Source organism: Trachemys scripta, chromosome 5, assembly GCF_013100865.1.
Source record: "Trachemys scripta elegans isolate TJP31775 chromosome 5, CAS_Tse_1.0, whole genome shotgun sequence".
In the NCBI taxonomy this organism is placed as follows: Eukaryota; Metazoa; Chordata; order Testudines; family Emydidae; genus Trachemys; species Trachemys scripta.
Genome location: NC_048302.1, coordinates 58481529 through 58503394, shown reverse-complemented (window position 1 = coordinate 58503394; position 21866 = coordinate 58481529). Strand labels below are relative to the sequence as shown.

The following is a 21866-nucleotide window of genomic DNA, read 5'->3' as shown; positions in this document are numbered from 1 at the left end:
GTACCTTTACAAACAATGGAAGCAACTTTTGTAAAATTTGTGGTTGAAGAAGGAAGTTGTGTTGGCTCAAACTGCACAGATGATGTATCTTTTTGTGAGAAACGCTGTATGTCCTGCATTAAAACGATATATTACCAATCCCTGTAGCACTATTACTGTTACTATATTTTTAGTATTTGTTTAATTCGTCTTCATGACAAACTTAGAAGGAACTGTCGTTTATCATATGTGATAAATAGTTTTGTGGATTTATTTAGGTTAATGGGCACATTAAAAATCATTATCTGAGCTGTAGCTCACAATCTACAAATTCTATTGGACATATATACAAACTTAAATGTGGTAAATGCATCTTAAAATAAAGCAGTGTGCTATTTGGCGACAGCAGAAAGTAAGTAGTCAAGCTAGTTAATATCCTAATTAAATTCAATACCTCCGAATATGATTGCATGAAGAACATAATTACCTGTATATGTAAAACGTTGTTCCCTGAATGCAATACATACATGTTTACTGTGGAATCATCTGTCCAAAAAAATGAACATCCAGATAAGTACCAAAGATCAAAGTACCACTGCTTTGTCAGACATTAATATGAGAAACAATATCTAACATATTCAAATGAAAATTAGGAGATAGAATTATTCTATGTGAAAATATGTCTCTTGTAAAAATTAAAAGTTAATCACATATTGGGCCTGACTCTCCTCTCATGCCATGTTATGCTGGTGTAAATCCACCTTGCCATATCTTTGGCCCTAATTATGGTGGCAAAAATCGGCTGGAAAGCTGGCATTGCCACCAGCTCCTAAATCCCCAGCTGGCACACAGCCCTATCCACAGAGCCAGCATAGCCTCCCTTTTTCCAGGCCATGGTATAGTGTAGCCCATAGGGATAGGTATTTGCCAAGTAAGACAGGGGTATAAGTTAAGGCAGAACCATTACAAGGCCTGTAAAACAATAGCTTAGGTAACAAAGCATAAGGCTCAAAAGCCTTCGCATATGCAGTTATCTAGGAGTAACCCTAGATTATAAAAGACACAGGACAAAATGTAGTAATAACTAAACGGCTGACAGGTAACCACAAGATGCCAATTTATATCAACTTGGGATATTTTAAGTTAGGTACATCAGCAGAGGTCTGACCACAAGAGTACCATGGTAATTAACAAGCTTGAGATAAATAAGCTAGTAACCTAAGGGAGAAAGGCACCCCAACATTAGGATGAGGAAATACAAATAAGGAAAAGAGGAAAAAACTCTACTGTGAATACGCATTAGGCATAGTGGCAGTGTAACACATTATAAAAGTTGCATCTCGGCCTGTGTGGGAGACGTAATTCTTGGGAGACCCCAGGGTGGTGACCACTGGCGGTGATGGTGAGTCTGATGATGAGGATGATAACAAACACTTCAGGTTCTTTTGCAAGGGACGGTGTGAGTACATGAATGCTCAGAGACACATTCTGAATTATCTCTATCCACCTTGCTGGACTGGAATGTTTGTAACTTTTCTCACTATGTTAATAAAACTTACAATCACAAAAGGTTCTTCCAATGTCTGAATGTTGTAACCATGCACATCGGGGTTCCCAACTGAACAGTAATTTTAATAAATAGTGGGCATGATCTTGGGACAAGAACCTACCAAGTCTCAAAGTGCTAACTGGAAATTCCTAAAAAAGAAGAACAGGAGTACTTGTGGCACCTTAGAGACTAACAAATTTATTAGAGCATAAGCTTTCGTGGACTACAGCCCACTTCTTCGGATGCATATAGAATGGAACATATAATTAATCCAAAATCAATAGCTCATCAAACAATAGGAAGTATGGCTGCCAGAGAAGGGTGTGGCTAAAACTGCACTAAATTACTGTAGGGACCAAAGTAATCCCAAAATCAGGGATTCACAAATGTGCTCTAAAGCCTCCCTTGCACACACGCATACAAGCACATACACCCCAAATTTGCAGGCCACAGAACACATGATCTGGCTTACTGACTTCAACAGAGTTACTCTCGATTCACATTGGTGTAGCGAGAAGAGATGCAGACTCCAAGTCTCTCTTACTTAAGCACATCAACATAAAGAAAATTAACAAACATTATTATCTGAAGTTGAAAAGCTGCCCACAGGACCATTAAGGCAAAAGATCTATAACTTCCCACTGCCAGCATCATAAAGGAATTATGACAGGCCTTTACCCTAGTGTATAGGGATTTATGATTTGCATTATACTGAGGAAGTATATAGCTTTTTTAAAAATGCTCTTCTATCACCTGAATCCATTAAAAAGGATGTTACAGCCATACCCCTGGACATGACAGATGTGAACATTTATCCACAAGTGTAAGACTAAATATGCTTCCACAACTCAGTGCAACAAAACACTGCTATCTCAGACATGAGGGAAAACAGATTTATTGCGGACATATCAGCTCCATCAGTCAAATGTAAATATCACTCCAGTCAATTACCAACCCTTTCAACTACACAGCAGGCTCTGGAAGAACGATAAATGTGTTTTGCACCCAGACCTTGAAATGTGGTAAAAGTGATAACTGAATCATTTATCTGTTTTGATGAGTCATTTTTTCTTCTACCAGACAGTACAATTGGCAGAAAACTATATTTTTGTTCCAAAAAATCTAAACAATTATAAAGGTAATGGTGTGCTATAAATAATTAAAAATCCAAGATATCTCATCCCTTGGATTTGGAGAAAAATTATCTATTTACCCAACAAACGTATGATACAAAAAGTTTAAGTAGATGGTTACTTCGCATGTGGAATTCTAGCCTCCAAAAATGATGATACGAAGATCCTTTGTATTATATTATTACAGTAATTCCACAATGCCTGCTCTTTCTAGATCCTGATTTCTTTGCAGGTCTAGTTCTGTTAATCTAATTCCTTGGAAATTAGAATACTACAATTTTCATCAATTGCACTTTTGCTGAAAGGAGGAAACAAAAGCAATCATCACAACCACACATTTTGTACTATTTAAACAGACACCTAAGAAAAGGATGTTTCTGTTCCATACAGAAATCTTAAGGGAAAAAGTAAAGAATGTAACAAATGCAGTTTACAACTGCAGATGCTTGCTACCTCTTTCATTAAGAAACACCACCACAGTAATTCTGCATTAAACACAAAATGTCAAACAGTTTCACTTCAGTAATCTGGCCTTCTCATTAAACAGCAAAATAAAGAGGATGTCACTGAGACCAATATATTTTTGAATACTAGATTCTGAAATGTATATAAAAGCAATTTCTATTAAAATTAACAGTCATGTCTTGGACTTACCTGAGGTCTCAGTTTTGTCCATTGCTACATAAACTACAAAAAGATTCTCCAGTAAGTACTGTCTGTGATCCACAAATTCCTGTTGGGAGTTTTCCATTCTTAGTACTAAGCTCATTTTTAGCAGCACTGGATCGTCAGACATAAAACAGCAACTCTGGAGTGACATAAATGAGGGGGAAAGGTGGTGGAAAAGAGGGGAAATTTCATAAAATAATCTGATTTGAATAGAACATACTGAATTGATGGTCTCAGCCAATTTCTAATAGACAAATGTTCTATGTGCATCACAAAGGTACCAATCCCGGGGCAGTAATTAGAACTTTGATGGAATTCTCAGTAGAGGCAGAGGACTGCACAGATACAGAGAGCAAATTCCACTCAAAGAGGGACTTTCTGGGGGCAACATGGGGAAGCCTTCCCTGGCAACGTTGCGCCTCTTTCTGGATAAACAGAAAGCTGCAGTCTCCAGGACGCATTCTGCAAACACTCAGTTCACACACACACTCCTACACAAAAAAGTAAAACCAAAGCACAGCACAATGGGGTCCTGGTCAATGACTTGGACTCTGAGGTGCCATAGTGATACAAGTGATAAATAATAATAAACATTAAAACGACACTAAGGATTAAGCCTCAAAAGAATCCCAATGTAACAGTAGTTTCAACTGGAAGGTCTGGCCTTAGGGACTGTAAAACATTTTCATTTGTAAAATCCTTCACTCTGAATAAGGTGCACTATAAACAGACTAGCGGAATGAATTCCAAAGGTGGGGAACCTTCAGATGTGCAACAAAGAATGTCCAAGCTCAGGGACTGAGAGAAAGAGCACTCAGCTGACCTTAAATAGTATGGTGAGGTATAAGGTAAAAGAAGCAATCTGGATCCCAGACTTCTCACAGCCTTGAGATTCCAAAAGACAGAAGTGGAAAACATCCAAAATATTTATATAAATAGTATTCTATTATTGTTTAACAGTGTGATTAATCGTGATTAATTTTTTTAATCGCTTGACAATACTTTGCAATGCCAGCTACAAAAGTGCCATGCAAACGTCTGTTCTCACTTTCAGGTGACATTGTAAATAAAAGCGGGCAGCATTATCCCCTGTAAATGTAAACAAACTTGTTTCTCTTAGCAATTGGCTGAATAAGAAGTAGGACTGAGTGGACCTGTAGGCTCTAAAGTTTTACATGGTTTTGTTTTTGAGTGCAGTTATGTAACAAAGAAAAAAAAATCTTCAGTTGTAAATTGCACTTTCACAATAAAGAGATTGCACTATGGTACATTTATGAAGTGAACTGAAAAGTACTATTTTTGTTTTTTATTTTACAGTGCAAATATTTGTAATAAAAATAATATAAAGTGAGCACTATACACTTTACAGTCTGTGTTGTAATTGAAATCAATATATTTAACAATGTAGAAAAACACCCAAAATATTGAATAAATTTCAATTAGTATTTTATTGTTTAGTAGTGCGATTAAAACTACGATTAATTTTTTTTTTTGAGTTAATCACATGAGTTAACTGCAATTAATTGACAGCCCTAATTTTTAAACCTAAAACCCTGGTCAGTGTTCCATTAAAATGAAATGTACATGTCATACCTTAAGTTGTTGGCACATATTGTTATGTAAACTGCATTCAAGATGAACTTGTAAGAGACTGGCATTCGTAGTTTCTGCCTAGAAAAGGAAAAATTAAGACAACAGTTCAAAGTGTTTGATTTAACAGATTATATCCAGTCAAATTTGGCCCAAAGTTTACATTTTGTAAGGCCAATAAAAACTATTCCCATTACATTTCTATTGAGATTCCAAAAGATACAGTGTTTTTTCTCTAATATGAAGGCTTTTGAAAGCCAAGCTTTTACACAAAATCTAACATTTTCATTTGTTTTTAAAATCCATAAATCCAAATCACTGGTTTTAGATACATGTTTTTGTGCAATATATGCCACCCAAACATTGCATCACTGAGAACCTCCCAGTGAAAGCTGACTATAAATGAATGTGAAGTTGACTTCGTTATTTTCATTGTACTAGCTGAAGGAAATGCAAAAGGCAAACAAAATAGCGAAAAACAAATGGCAATGTTGTTAATTCTTTCAGTTTCAATAAAATGTAATCCCTGACAGCAAGGAGATCAGTTTAAAAAAATGTTTTGATTTTTTTAATTTGACTATTATTTTAGGGTAATATGGCAGCCAATATCACTGCTCAACGAGAAACAGTATCATTTCCACTCCTACTTGCATGTCAAATTATTATTAAACATTTTATACAGTAGCAACATATGATGGACTCTTATAAATCTTAAGCTCCTACTTGATTTTCTCCTATAATGCCTTTTTTTAACATACAATAAAAGCTTCCTTCCTTGTTTTCCTGTATATTTTCTTTGAAAAACATATTTAAAAAACTGCTGGTAGGCTAAATTTGTGGTAAGATTTCCTGGATGCAGCCTTGATGTTCAGGTCTCACACCAAAACAAAGAAATAAAACAACACAAAACAGAGAAATTATTTTCTGTTGCTTCACCTTTTTATTAATTTGAAAGAAAAAAAAATGAATGTGTTTATTTTGCCAGCTTATAAAATGTTCATGCAGTAGCACTGTCTAAACTTAGCCAGACATAATGCATGCAAGCTATGTGAAATATTGTCATACATAGTATGTCATACCAACAATCCATAATAATTCTGTGCTTCTCCTTATCAGTGATTGTCAATTATGCCAAATTACATGATGGTTTGGGGACTAATTTAAGATCACAGTCAATTTTTCATTTGTGACCTCACTCAAATTTGAATCAAGGTCTCCAAAGATGCAAGAGCCAGTGTAATCTACTCAATCTTTTCCTTTAAAAAAAACTGAAATCATTTGAAGTTGAAAGAGGCAGAACTGTGAAAGAAATGTTAAAAGGTGCCATACCCTAATGCATATTTTTATCTCTGATGAGCTTTTGTATAAAAACCTCACAGGAAATCCATTCTATTATTTGCTCAGGGAAGAGACATGCATTTAAAATCCTGAAAGAAATACAATCAGGAGGAGACACTTTGAAGCCTTTTTCTACAGATAAGGTGGTGGTGGTTTTATCACACAGTAAATTCACCACATGCATAATGCTTCTTCTATAATGTGATGTGTGATTGCATAAGAGCACAACAAAACAAAAAGTCAACATGATTTCTTTGGTATTCACTCAGTTTATATAGCAAATATTGCAGAATCCCACAAGGGGGAGTTCTAACACCTCCAAAGGTTAATCACATAATTTAAAAAACAATTTTAAAAAACTCCTTTTTTAGCACAGCACTATTGAGGAATGGGAGTCTCAACCAATTCACCTCTTTTTGCAATTTCACCTTTATTTTGTCCTAATCAAATTATGCAAGTAGATCAAGCTCTTAAATCCATTATGTGCATCATGAATTAACCTTCCACAGCTATTACTGGCAGTGGAGTTTCAACAAGAAAATGGGTTAATGTGAGCAGACCACTTGTAAGTCAGCTAATTGGTCTGATAAACCTTATCCAACTTAGATTTCCCTTCTGAACCTTCCTGGAAAGAACTATATTTTTTTTTTCACTAGCCTATACACCACTACTTTATGCATTCTTTTCCTTTGCTTAAAGTGCTTGGTCAGTTAAGGCTCTTCAGATTTTCTCCAGATAAAGGTCAACTAAATGTAATACTCTGAGTCAAGTTTTTCTATAGCTTTGTCTGAACCACTTCTCTCTCTACTTCGAGTAAAGGCTATTATTCTGTCTCCTAGTCATATACCTTTGCTTCTCAGTTTGGCCCTCACTGCTATTTTGAAGGTTTCTCGTGTCATGTTTCATTTCTCATGTCTCCTCCCCCTTATGTATCAAATGTGATTTAACAACTTCTTATAGGATGAAGTTTATCCTAAACCCTTAAATCAGAGATTAGGTGATGAGGCAAGCCTTATGAAAGCCCTACATGCTTTGAGAAAATTTTATCCTTAATAAGGGTAGGATTCACAAGATGATTTATTTTGTCCCTGATTTTGGGTCCTAATGACCTGTCAACGGAGTTCTATTCCCCTAACTTTTATAGTGATTACTACATTTCTGAATTGCACTCTGTCCAGTCTAGATTTTAAATGCCTTAGATCAGGGGTTTCCTGCCTTCCTTTTGTTGCCCACAATTGCTAGGAACGCAGTAGTCAAGTAGCCAATTTGGTGCACCAGTTAACCAATCCCAATCATAATGGTTTTGTTTTGCATGCCCTGGATGCTATAATTTGGTATTTTAAAAGAGTGAAGCTACTAAAAAAAAAGAAAGGAAAGAAAAATTCCAAAACACAGCTGTATTTTATGTTCATCTGCTGTCTATAGGGATTTTTTTAAATGTGCAAAGGTAACTTCAGAAAAGAAAAGGGTTCTTCATTGTGCTATGACAGACAATATATATTGCCTGTCAAGCCAAGCGTCTTACGTAATTGACAGGATGCATACATCACAGAAGAGAGGACAAAATAAGGAATCTTAGAATCAGTATACTACAATTCCATGAAAAAAAGCTTCACCACCTTCATCTTCCTTTCTTGATTGTGTAAGTATTCTGTCCTATAACACAGAAAACTGCTATGGCATATGAATCATAGCAGAATGTGAAATTATACAGTGCCTTGTTCTCATAAGAAGCAAAATGAAAAAGCAAAGACCCATAACAAAAAAAATCTAGAATGAGCCCTGTGTGACAGGAATAATGGAACCATTTTGACTGACACACACACACACACACACACACTCTCTCTTACACTTTCAGCTCAATGGTTTTTCATCAGGATTTGCCAAAACTGAAAGGTTCTGTGGATATGCTTCAATTTTGACAAAATTCTGCTCTTGCCTGCTCCTACCTGCCTGGCTCCTGAGCAACACACATGATGGGCTGCTGCAAAGCCCTGGGAGTCCTGGCTTCCAAGCTCTTAGGCTTACAGCTCTTCAGCAGCCTGGGCTCATGGGCAGCTTGCCAGACGAGGGGCCTCCGAGTTAGTACTTCCAGTAGGACTGGGTGGAAAATGGTAATTCCCTTTCATGAAGAATTCTGAAAAACTTTTGGTTTGCTTTCTGAATTGAAAAGAAATCAAATCTTGAAATCTTCCATGAAACAGAATTACCATTCTCCATTCAGCTCTAACACACATGCATGCAAACACAAATATTAAAATCAACCTGGTCTTTAATACAGGGCCATTATACACTGGTACATTTTGGATATTCTAAGCTTCCCATCAGTTTGTAAAAATGTAACTAGAGACTATTTCACCTCATTAATTACTATGGGCAAAAGGAGCAATTATGAATGTTTGATTATATAGTTTGCTATTATGGACATTTTGTTTTGCTCTGAATATTGTACTGAACATACAGGGATAGTAGATACAAAAAAAGGTAAAAATTGTCCTAGAAGCAAGAAGCAATTGGTTTGATGATAAAGATAATTTCCAACAAAAACCTCAGTTTACTAAAAAAGACATTTTTAATGGCAAGATTAATGGGAAAGCGGGTGGGGGGTAGAGGGAGAGGTGTGCAGGGTGGGAATAGAGGAAGAATGCTAATTTTCAAAGAGAGAAAAGAACAGATTTGACTGAGTAAGAGTCAAAATTACTACAAATCTTCAAGTCACTTCTTGGTTCGCACCAAGTAGAGATCGTACAGAGACAGAAACCTTTAAAGAAATAGCAAGAGCTTGGACCAACTGACCTAGTAGGTTCCCTTTCCAGCCATAAAAGTTCAAGGATTCTATTTTATATTATTACATTCTGATAATTCATTAAAAACAAACAAAAAACAGTCTGGTGGTTCTGATAATGATTATTACTCAGTGAAGCGTATTTTTACCCATCCAAACAGAGAAAACATCACAGACTGTTGGCTGGACTGTTTTCAAAATATTGTTCAACCAGCACCAGAAGGGTTGTGTGGAAATTGAGTGCAATTTCCCTCTATGTCCACAATCTAACCTAGATAGGGCCTCAATTAGACTGATTCTGTAAACATTTGCACATAATAGGTGTGCTTGTTGGATCAGGGTTGTATTATTCAAACTCCCTCCCTCCCAGGAGTTTAGCTTTAATAGTAAATAAAACAATAATATACAATAAGCCTCCTCTGTGATCTTGGCTTCAACTGGGATTTTCCTCCAGGATTTCCTCAGTCTTAAATCCCTAGTTCCCTATTCCTAAAGAGCTATCACACCCCTCTCTCTCTCCCCCCCCCCACACACACAGACACTCCCTGTTTTATCCAAAGTCATGTTAACAGACTATACCTGTCACAATGATTAAGACTATATTTTAGTCATGGGTATTTTTAGTAAAAGTCATGGACAGGTCACTGGCCGTAAACAAAAATTCACGGGCCTGTGACCTGTCCATGACTTTTATGAAAAATACCTGCCCTGACTAAAACTTGGGCGGGGTCCGCGGGTGCTTGGGGGGAGGGAGGAGGTCCAGGGGCGCTGCTGGTAGTGGGGGAGGTGGGGGACCGGGCCGAGGTGGTACTGTGTGGGGGGGGAGGAGGAGGGTTGGCAGGGCTTCCTACCCTGCTCCGTGTCCCTACAGCTCCTAGGCACATCCCAGAATGATATTTGCTTTTTGGCAACAGTGTTACACTGTTCACTCGTATTTAGCTTGCGATCCACTATGACTCCCAGATAGGGTGACCAGATGTCCTGATTTTATAGGGACAGTCCCGATTATTGGGTCTTTTTCTTATATAGGGTCCTATTACCTCCCACCCCCGTCCCGATTTTTCACACTTGCTGTCTGATCACCCTACTCCCAGATCCCTTTATACAGTACTCCTTCCTAGGCAGTCATTTCCCATTTTGTATGTGTGCAACTGATCATTCCTTCCTAAGTGGAGTACTTTGCATTTGTCTTTTATTGAATTGCATCCTATTTTCTTCAGACCATTTCTCCAGTTTGTCCAGATCATTTTGAATTTTAATCTTATTCCCCCCAAAGCACTTGCAATCCCTCACAGCTTGGCATCATCTGCAAACTTTGTAAGTGTACCCTCTATGCCATTATCTAAATCACTGATGAAGATACTGAACAGAACTGGACCCAGAACAGATCCCTGCGGGACCCCACTCATTATGCCCTTCCAGCTTAACTATGAACCATTGATAACTACTCTCTGGGAATGGTTTTCCAACAGTTATGCACCCACCTTATAGTAGCTCTATCCAGGTTGTATTTCTCTCGTTTGTTTATGAGATGGTCATATGAGACGGCATCAAAAGCCTTACTAAAGTCAAGATATACCACTTCCCTCCCCTCACCCACACAAACACGGCTTGTTACCCTTCAAAGAAAGAATTAGGTTGGTTTGACACTATTTGTTCTTGACAAATCCATGCTGACTGTTACTTATCACCTTATTATCTTCTAGGTGTTTGCAAACTATTTCTTAATTATTTGCTCCATTATCTTTCCAGGTACTGAAATTAAGCTGATTGGTCTACAATTCCCCAGGTTGTCCTTATTTCCGTTTTTTATAGATGGACATCTACATAGCCTGAAATAATTCCTAAGGAAGAAGAAGCTGTAAGGCCTCAGATTATTTTGGGACTTGTTAGAGAAGTTTAAGCTGCGTATGCTGCTTTGACTACTGTGAAATTCCAAAAAACTCCCTAAAAAATACCCACACTATGTATAAACTGGGGGGGGTGGGGAGAAGGGTACAAGATGTACTATGACAAACCCAAGACAGCATAGTGTCCAGGAGGGATAACTCAGGGGTTTGAGCATTGGCCTGCTAAACCCAGGGTTATGAGTTCAATCCTTGAGGGAGCAATTTAGGGATCTGGGGCAAAAATCAGTACTTGGTCCTGCTAGTGAAGGCAGGGGGATGTACTTGATGACCTTGCAATGTCCCTTCCAGTTCTATGAGATAGAGATATACCTATCTATTTTTTTTAGTGGACTTGGCTCACTCTATGTCTGAAGTAAGCAGAGGGAGTTGAATCCCACAGCTACCAAACCCTGCACTATTTAAAGTGAAACTGAGAATGGGGTGGACTCATCCCGAAATTCAGAAGGGTCCTGCCCAAATCAGAAGACTGAAAGTCCAGAAGAAAAAGTCACAGGCACAAACAAACCACAGAAGGAAAGCCACATTTTTAAACTAGAGAAGGGCTGGGTTCTGTGTTTTTTCATATTAAAAATACAGATTTGCTTTAAAATGTGGGATATAGTTAATAAAAAAAAGGCAAAACTTTATTAATGCCCAAACTGTCATGCCTCTTCCCCAGGAAGCTGCTGATCACCTTCTCCCTTCTACCCAGCCTGGCTATAGGTTTCTGCTGACTTTCCTTTTCACCTTCCTCCCTGGGAGCCTCCCCTTCCTTCCATAGCTGCTGTGTCTCTTGACAGCTACTCCCATTCTCCTCTCTTTGGAAATGGATTACGCTAAACCAGCAAAAGGTATTCTGATTCCAGAATAAGAGTACACCTCTACCCCGATATAACACGACCCGATATAACACGAATTTGGATAGAACGCGGAAAAGCAGTGCTCCGAGGGGGCGGGGCTGCGCACTCCGGTGGATCAAAGCAAGTTCGATATAACATGGTTTTACCTTTAACGTGATAAGATTTTTTGGCTCCCGAGGACAGCATTATATCGAGCTAGAAGTGTATCTACACATGGGAGTTTTTCTGGAATAGCTATTCTGCTTTAAATTCACACCATTTTATTCTGGAATAACTGTCATCTGTACACAAGCTCTAAAGTAAGAGACAATGGGTTTGACCCTCAAATGCCTTGAACTCCTTCAAAGCAAATGGTGTGTGCGCGTGTATGTATAAACTGTCACCAATCTGATACAACAGCATTTTATTCAAACTTTGTGTAGGCACAAATGATTACACAAGATTCAAGGCAGTGGCAAATAGGGCAATAACTTTTTTAATCTCTATAGGCTTATTTTATTCATTATTAACATGCAGAAAAGGTCACAAATACAATTTTTTGAACTCTGCAGGTCACCTTTAAATTAATAACTATTCTGGGGAGCTTTCACCCCAGTTGTAGGCACCATGGTTAAAAAAGAAGTTTAATCAAGCTGTAAACAAATATATACAAAGTTAACCATATAAACAACTGTTCATGCCAATTTTTTCATTTAAACTTTACCTCCCCACCATGTTTTAATTCCTACCATAACATTACTGTGCCACTGCACAGAAACCAGAAAATGAGAGAGAAAGTGAGATTGACCAGTAAGATTCACCCTCCTACAACGTGAAATGCAAAAATCTTAAAAACTCGAGTGATGCAAATTGAAGTCAATTTCTGAAAAAAATTAATTTGTTAGTAACACAAGTAAAGATTTTTTTAATATATATTTTTATTTGCATACCTGAAAATAAAAATGTAAGTTCCTGTATTTCTAAGTTTACTAATGTTGTGTTTTAAAAAAAATGCATACTGTACCAGTGTTGGTGAAATCTGGATGTTTTGGATACGTGGAAGCAGTAAACAGGTATTCACTAGCTGCTTGTTAGAATCTTCTGGAGAGGTTCCCAGAGATCCCGTTCCAAATACCTGTTGTAAAAACAGTACATTATTCCAACATCTGATATTTAAGTAATTATCACAAACCATGAAACTTCATTTTGCTAATAAGACTCCAAGAAATAAACTAGTTTTTAAAATTACACTTTAAAAACAAAAGGTAATGCAGCATTTTGTGCAGAGAGTTCTACTCTAAAAAGTAACTACAGGTCCCCCTTTGTGCATTCATTCATTCAGACATTATGATGTATCCCTAATAAAAGGGCACCCATCAATGTAACATATAAGTGTCTCCAAACAATTAAAAACAAAAACAAATTCTCTTTCAGGCAATTTTAATAGACACATCATATATGTGGATGCTGCTGATGATTCTTGTGAACTGCACCATGATATCAGACACCTCCAGCCAACAGCTTTTCTATCAAAAAGAACGTCTGGGGAGAACACACATTTCACACCTTCTTTACATAGAAAGAAGCAAAAGAGGGAACTTGTTTTAAAAATTCCATGTCATCTTTAAAACGTACCATTTAGGCTTTGTTGTTCACAGAGCATTGAGAAGAACGGCATGGGGAATGAGTAAATTCATACTTTGACTACTGTTATTTGGCTGAACACAGTTTTCTTCAAAGCTGCATTAACAGAGCAGTAGCACATTGCATATGATGGTTGTATCTTCAGAACAGAATAAGACTTTTTAAAACAAGCTTAAAATCTGCAGAGAAATGCAGAATGGAATAAAAACATGAGGGGACCATAAAGTTGCAAGAGTTGAATTTTTCCACATCTGGGATAATCCTCTGCCCCTAATATTAAGGCAGGTTTTATTTAAAGATGATTTTGCTGATTGTGTTTCAATAAGGTATTTACTGTTTCCTTTATCCAGCCTGTACATCAGTGCCAACCCATCAGCAGCCCCAAAACCTACATGAACCATATGAAGGCACATACATGAAGGCAAAATGTGCAGTTCTCCTCACCCACAGTGATGTCACAGATAGGGCAGAGGGTTCGTTAGTCTCTTCTAAAATCTTAGCTGCACACTGAACATGTTGAGAAGTGACTTTTCAATCTCTTATATTGCTTTCTTATTCCTCACCCCCAAAACTTTTTTCAGTGAAAGAGCCACGTGCTAACTTTGGAATGTATTTTGCTTACTGGTGCGAAGAGAGGTCTTTGCTTTATTTTAAGGTGAAAAAGTATACTCACTCTCATTTTCCCATAACTCAAAATCACAGCAGTGAATTTTCCACAAGGAACATTTAAAAAAAATTTTTTTTTACATACTCACTGAAATATAAATACGGTATAGAAACATCAAATGTGTTTTATATCCTTTATGCTGTCACAGTGCATCATAATGCCTCCTGCACCACAGAAGTTATGCCTACCCTAGAGTTTGTGGCCCTGTTATAGTTAAAGCTCTTACTTTATTCTATTAAAGATGACTGCCGTAAAAATCTTTGCAGACTAGTAAAATGACTGACCATTTTATAAAACACCTTCTTAAAACTTGTCCACAAAAGGACAAGGTGAAATGAGATGTATGAAGAGCAACAAGCCAAATGAAAGAGAAGAGAAGCTGGACATAAAAGTGAGATGATAAATCAGCATTTAGTAGATTGTTCTTCTAGCTTCCCTAAAAATATCCCAGCCACATTTCTGAGCCTCTCCCAATGTCACACACCAATAGTGTGCATTATCAGGTATATTTTTCAAGTTAGTTGACCTACATCTCATTTTGAGATTTTTTTCCTATAGCAGTCTCAGGATGAGGGAGTGGGCAATGTGGTTCAAGTTGGTGTTATTTTTTTAAATAATGGAGGAAATGAATTTAAAAATTAATCAAAGTGCAGGAAAAAAAACAGCAAATATGTAACATTCCCTTTAAAATATTTTAATGTCAAATAACTCAAGAAATACGTGGTGAATTCTTCAGGTAACCAGAATAAGAGGAATCTTCAGGTCACCAGCCATCACTTACCCTTTTGTTTTATTTTTCAAGAAGCCTAAAACTGCTACAACTTACCCTTCCACCCTGTGAGACTCCACTGCATCTATCCACAAAAGAACCCCAGCGCTCGAAGACCACCTACACAAGACTCAGTAAGTTTGTTTCCTAAACACTTCTAATGCATGTTACATCCCAGCATAGTGCATGCTATGCTGGCACATGGTGTAGAAGCAGCTATTTGTGGCAGGTGGACATAGACCGCAATCCTACAAAACACACATGTGTTTAACTGGATTACCATGAGTAGTCCCAGTAATGATAGTAACATTAAGGGCATACATAAATGTTTGTAGGACCAGGGTCTTAGTCAACGGCAAACTTTGCTCCCTTTATCCTGGTTATGTCAGGAATTCAACATATTTTCAAAGTTAGATTTTTAAGTTAATGTCTTTAGAGGTCATTTTTGAAGCATGAGTCAATTGAAAAGTTACCTGATATGAAAGTACTCCATGAGATGAGGTATTTATAAATAATGAACTTTCAATATTGCCTTCCTCTGTTGGCAGAAAGAGGACTCTGAAAGAAATTTTTCCCATTGCTGGAATCACCTAAAGAGACAACATAAAAGCCTGCTGCTCAATACAGCTAATTGCAGCTCCTTCCCTTTGACATCATCTATCATCAGACCTTTCTATATATGAATCCAGATGCATGAACCCCACAAATGCAGGGCCCCATCCCACCAGGTACTGAGCACACTCAACTCCCAATAAAGTCAAGAACTGAGAACACTCAGCAATGTGCAATGTTGAGCTCAGAATTTTTAGGATATCAAATGGTCAGGAGGACACTTAATAGAAAGCTCTAAAAGCTTGTCCACCTACACAATATCGATGTCCAAAAACGTTTTAGCCCAACAATCGGTTCTCTGTAGTTCAGTACACAGTGAAGTGAACCAATGCATGAGCTATATGATGCTTAATGAACTGAGTCACAGTTAACGTTGGGCATACAGTTTGGCAACCAAATCTGAGCCTAACTCATAAAAACAGAATCAAGTTTATGTCTGGAAAATCCTAACTCTTCCCCGTTTATGTGAGCCACGTTCAAGCTTGTTTGCTGAACCATTCATTCAGCCCTAGTCAAAATGGTGATTGGATATAAGCAAATGGGGGAAAAAATACCAGCACACCAGAAGAGGGTGAAATCTGGGCTTTGTCAACTTGAGCACCGCAGTGTACTTTTTACATACTTCAGATGTTCTTAAGTTTCACAAAGAGAGCTTTAATTAAACAATTGTCCTGAAGTTTGTTATTTTTATAACTGCAATCCAAAATCTTTAAAAAAAACCATTGTATTGTAAATCTGCTTTATAAGGAACATGCAGGACTATACTCAAGAGATTGAGAATCCAAGCTATAAACAGCTTCAGGCCTTTGAACTACTGAACTCCACAGAAGCACTATGGTACATACAGTAGAGTGGGATTTAACAAACCATCTTAACAATAACGAATTCTTTCCTTTCTGAGCCATCTTAAAAGGAGCCTCTCTTATTGTAGGAGTTTGGATTTCCCCCCCTTATCTATCCAGGTATAAGTGAAACAAAAACGTAAGCTAGCAAACACAGAGAAAGAATGAGTTGGGGGTAGCATGGAAAAAGAACACAGAACAAAAACTTTAAGCCAAAATAAACATGAAGCATTGGCACTCCGCCACTGCATAGTTTCCAAGAGTACATCAACACTCACCCTGCTATGAACAGGAGACACATGAAAATGTCTAGTAGCTGTAAACACTGAATTCACTACAACTTCTCTATCCCTACTAGGGTTGTAAGCATACAGCATTTTAGATCTGGGCAGTCCCAGTAACCTAAGGGAAAAAAAAACAAAGTATTACTGATTTTATAAACATTGGTAATTTGCAAGAAAAATCAACACAGTTTGGTGCTATTAAAACATTTTGATATGTAACAATCTGTCAGCTTAACAGTTTGACCCTTTAAAATATAAAGAAAAATAAATGACATTGAAACATATCGGTTACACATAGCAAAAACCACATACGGTCATTAACAGTTTGTGAAACATAGATACGTACATACATACATATATAGAGAGAGACAGAGGGAGGTCAGGTTGGTTTTTTTACTTGCTGGGTACAGATTTTTTAGGAAACAAATTATGTTTAAGAGAAGTAAAAGCCTTGCTTGGTCAGTTGACAAAATGATTCTTTTAGGCCATATATTTTTGGTAATAAGTTTGAAAGCTGTTTCTGATGCAGACATTCTCTACTTCTTCTGGAACATTCCTTTAGCTCACAAGGGGATTGTGCTTTTTGGTAACCGATGGGATAAAGCTGCTAATCATTCTTTAAAAGCTTTCCTCTAGCCAAAACTTAAGCAGCACAGACACCCTTACAGATTCTAGCAATGTATTTGTTTTTTCAGAGAGTTGATTTCTTTTAAGTGTTATTCTTGTCCTATAACAAGCCCACTCCCAGATCTACTAAAGCAACTTATCTCAGTAAGAGGCCATCCAATGGTAAGAACCCATTTGGTACAGCTACAGGAATCACCTACAAATGCTGTTTACTCAGTGTTCACTGGTTTCCTGTCTACAGTCACCCATTCTCCTTTTAACATCATGTGTTCTCCTCCCAAACCCTGAAACTAGCGTTTTCACCTGACCCCCAATGATCAATGTTCCTCAAACCCAGGAAATTTACTGCAGTCACAGTGGTGAATCATATTTCTCGTGATTTGGGAGCAATGAGAGAAGAGTATCTACGTACTTTGTCTATACCACTCTTTTTTCTGACAAAATTCCCTTTGTTAACACTGGCCCGGGTACCCCAGTGGGACAGGAACAGTCAGCATGCTAGCGTACAAAGATGTCAGTGTTTTCACTACGACTTGCTCTGAGCCACACTGCTAGGTATCTGGAAGAAGGAGAGCTGCTGGGAGCCTGGACCCCGTGTGACGATGGCCTCAACAGGACAATGTGTATTCCTTTCTCCCATAGAAAGGAATGATCTGAGCTAATACTTTTTCATTCCAAACTTGCCTCAATTTGGTAGCCCACCCATTAATTATTAATTAAAGGAACAATAATCTAAGATACTCACTGCATTCCGAAATGCAGACCCGAGGGATGAAAATGTAAGGCCTTCCCATTAGGTATCCTTGCTGAGAAGCTGAAAAAGAAAAAAATGATGAATATTTTGTTGACATGCTATTTTGAAACTGAGGCAGACTACTACCTAAAATGCACATTTGTCTTGTTATTGAGCTAACACTGAAGTGCTCTCCTAACTTTACATCTCAAGCACACTGTTCCATGGCTTTTCATACATTCCTCTGTAGAGCTGCACTATTCACACTTTTATAAGATTTCTATGGTGTGGAATATACTGGCAATCACTACAAGTGAAATTATGACTCAGGTTCAATTATTTCTTATGTGCAAAAGAGAATTTGGATGAAATCACCACAAGGACTGTAACACCATGCTTACATTATCCACAATTATTTCCAATAGCAAATCCTAGGTTTACAGATACTGCTTTAGCATCTCTTCTCCAAAGGTGTATTGAAGAAATAATGGAGTAACATATGTTTCAGTTGTCCCTTTACTCTTCTCTGCACTGGGGAAGTTTACAAAAAAAATCCCACCATTTCTCACATATCTTCAGCAGCAGGTTACAGCCCTACTGTAGACAAGGATTCCAGGTCTGGACCCATTATCATCACTGTTTAAACTTTTCAACAAGATTAAACATGGTAGTGAAAACAAGTATGGACCCCAGAACCTTGTCTACAATAGGTATGCACCCAGTGTTAAATATGTTTTAGAAAAGTTCCTTACTGTTGATGCGGCCGATTGACTACATCTACACTCATGTAGAGTGCAGACACTGCGCCCCTACCCTCCTGCAAGCATGGTATAAATAGCAGTGTAGATGGTGCTGCTTAGGCCAATAAAAACCTTTGGGTACATACCCTACATAGCTCTCTGCATGCGCCTCTCATGTCTACACCATTATTTTTAACAGTGTAGTATCCCACTGTGGGAAACTTTCCACGCCACAGTGAAAGACTCCGGCAGTGGGGAAAAGCTCTGGCAGGGGGCAGACAGCCAGGAAGGTTCCAGCAGCTCCCTGTGTTGGGAATGGCAGGTGTATTCACTGCCATGCTTAGCTACACATTACAGTGTAGCCACAGCCTGCTTTTCACTGCAGTGTGTAGCTACACATACCCTAAATGCCTAGAAAAGGCCTTTGTGTCATAGCCAGTGACCAGGTTCAGCAATATAGGGCAAAAGGCAGATACTTCGCAGAGGGTGCAGCTAGAGAAAGAGTAGCATCAGTCTGAAGATATCAAATACCTGAAATGGTCCTGAAAATTATGTGATTTTAATTGTTGCAGTTTTGAAATAGGTTGGGATTAAAGATGGAAATTTGCAAATAGTATCCTCATCAGAATCAATATTTATTATTTGTATCACAGTAGCACACAAAGTGATAGGGGACTTACTGTGTTACAAGCTGTATAAATAAACAGAAAGACACCTAGATTTCAAACAAGGTGCATCAAGTGAGTAACAAACAGTAGTAGGGAAGGAGGCGGAAGAATGGAGTTATTGATAACAATATGACATTGTTACATAGGTTTGCTAGGTCCACACCTTCATGGTTCAAGAAGTTTAATCTAAATAAATACGAGCTATCCTTGACTGCTATTAACAGCCTTGAGAAAGAGAGGACAGTGACCTTTTTAATTAGCTCAGGAAATGGATTTTATGGCACATGGTAGGACAGTTCATTGATAACCTATTTCAAAATGCATTCTTGTAATGTTATTCTTGAATAATTTTATATATTTATTTATTTCATTTTCCAAATTGAAACAAACAAAAAGAATCAATATTGGTAGGAAAGAGAATCAACAACATTGTTACAAGAACTCAACTTCAACTTAGTTAAACTCAAAACTACTATCATTTTTCTTGGCCCCTCTCTCTCTCTATATATATATATATTTTAAAAGGAAAACTAGAAAATGGCACCCACATTAGGGGGACTTAATGATTTTCTTCTTGGGAATTCTAGAACCCTGACAACTTTTCCCACAATCCCCTCTGTGGGATAGGTTCCCAAAAGCTAGTGCAACTGCAAATGTGTTCAAGAATGGACACAGGACAAAACCGCAACTGAAAAGATATGATTTGTGCAAACACATTACACCACCGGTTCTTATAGTTGTTATATGCTACCATTTCATTTAACAATTATTCAATTATCAAGAGCAGGCAAGGACCAAGTGTACAACTAGAAAGAGAGAGTCTGGAGGAGCACGGAGAGGGAAATCCACTGCCCTTTTATTATTCTGTCTTTTAATGGGGAAAAAAACACCATGACAAACCTCTGATGTAATCAATCAGTTTATATCCTGAGGACTACCTGCAAAGAAAAGGGATAGAGCCTTTCTAAATGAAAATGTTTAATTCTCCAGCATTTCTGGGCATTTTTTTAAAATCTTCTGGAAGCCAGCAGAGCACTTATTTCTGTTTTTGAGATGAAATACAATTTGGAAAGGCCACATCACCAGTGCCAACACTGCTCCTGATTGCTCCAGCTGCACTTCTGTCCAGACAGAGAACCCAACTATGGATGCCTCTACCTAGGTACTGGTGTGGATTTGCAAAGAGATGTCTACCTGCAGAATCTCTCAGGAAGCATGTGGGAGAGCTACAAGAGGAGGTAACTAGGCAGAGATGTATCCAGGCACATGAGGAATTCATTGAAAATATGCGTATAGAAATCTCCAAAGCCGAAGAAGCAATCCAGACAGAGAAGATTTCAGTAGCACCACCAGGGAAGGAGGAAATGGCTCCTTCACAGGGAGAGAGCTTGCTGCTTGTTATTTCTGGCAGCTGACAATGCACAATGCCTGCTCCCAACCCACCATCCACACAGATTAAAAAAAAAAAGTACACTGCCCAGGCAAAGAGGGATGAGGAATCTCTCCCAAACATGGAGGAGAAGAAACTATGTACCCCTAAAGCAATGAGGATTGTGGCCCCACTTTTAAGAGAAAACGAAGGGTGGTGGTGGTGGTTGGTGACTTCCTTCTAAGGGGGACACAGGCATCCATCTGCCAGACTAACCTGGCATCCCGGGAAGTGTGCTGCCTGCCGGGGCCCATAACCAAGGCATTACGGAAGGCTTGCCGAGAATCATCCGGCCCTCTGACTACTCCCCCATGCTGCTCGTCCATGTGGGCACTAATGATACTGCAAGGTATGGCCCTGAGCAGATCAGAAGTGACTACTGGGCACAGGGTGTGAGGGTGAAGGAGTTGGAGGCACCGGTGATGTTCTGATCCAGCCTTCCAAGGATGGGGCCCAGGCAGAGACGAACAGAACCTGGAGGTGAACCACAGCTACGCAGATGGTCTCGCCAGGTGCGCTTCTGCTTTTTTAATATGGGATGCTGTTCTGAGAAGGTCTGTTGAGTAGAGACCGGGTCCACCTATCAAAGAAGGAGTAGAGTATCTTTGGATGCAGACTGAGGAGGGCTTTAAACCAGATTCGATGGAGGCAGGAGACAAAAGCCCATGGGTAAGTCCAGAACATGGAGACCAGGGTGAAGGGCCAGAACCTGGGGGGAACAAAGGCAATCATAGCAAGGACAAAGGAGGGAATATAGAGGAGAAATCTAATTAACATCTTAGTCCAGCGGTTTTCAACCTTTTTTCTTTTGCAGACCCCGAAAAAATTTCACATGGAGGTATGGCCCCTTTTGGAAATTTAACTTGTGGTCCAGGGACCCCTATCACAGAAATCTTAGACTGAAAACTTACTGAACAGAATTCAGCTATCAATGTTGCACATGTTTGGCCTGGCATTTGATGCAGCGTGAGAAAGGGCATTAAACTGTGGGCTTCTATGGTAACACTTACTTCTGGGTTTTGACCTGTAGGTGGGAGTATTCACATACTTTTGATTGATAAGAAAAACTGAATGTCTTTT

The 21866-nt window shown here is 38.4% G+C and overlaps 1 protein-coding gene across 5 annotated transcripts in view; it reads right to left on the bottom strand.

Annotated features, from left to right (window-relative positions):
- TMEM131L (transmembrane 131 like) overlaps positions 1–21866 on the bottom strand; it is a 119211-nt gene that overhangs the window by 42742 nt on the left and 54603 nt on the right. For 3 of the 5 annotated variants that reach the window (XM_034771030.1, XM_034771028.1, XM_034771029.1), the window contains exons 4-11: positions 17962–18030; positions 16584–16707; positions 15325–15441; positions 12796–12906; positions 4924–5001; positions 3316–3469; positions 467–525; positions 5–113 (exon numbers count right to left, since the gene is read on the bottom strand). In XM_034771030.1, coding sequence (XP_034626921.1) covers positions 5–113; positions 467–525; positions 3316–3469; positions 4924–5001; positions 12796–12906; positions 15325–15441; positions 16584–16707; positions 17962–18030 — 821 coding nt within the window. The remainder of the gene's footprint in view (positions 1–4; positions 114–466; positions 526–3315; positions 3470–4923; positions 5002–12795; positions 12907–15324; positions 15442–16583; positions 16708–17961; positions 18031–21866) is intronic. The other 2 variants (XM_034771031.1, XM_034771032.1) reach the window with 2 other exon arrangements.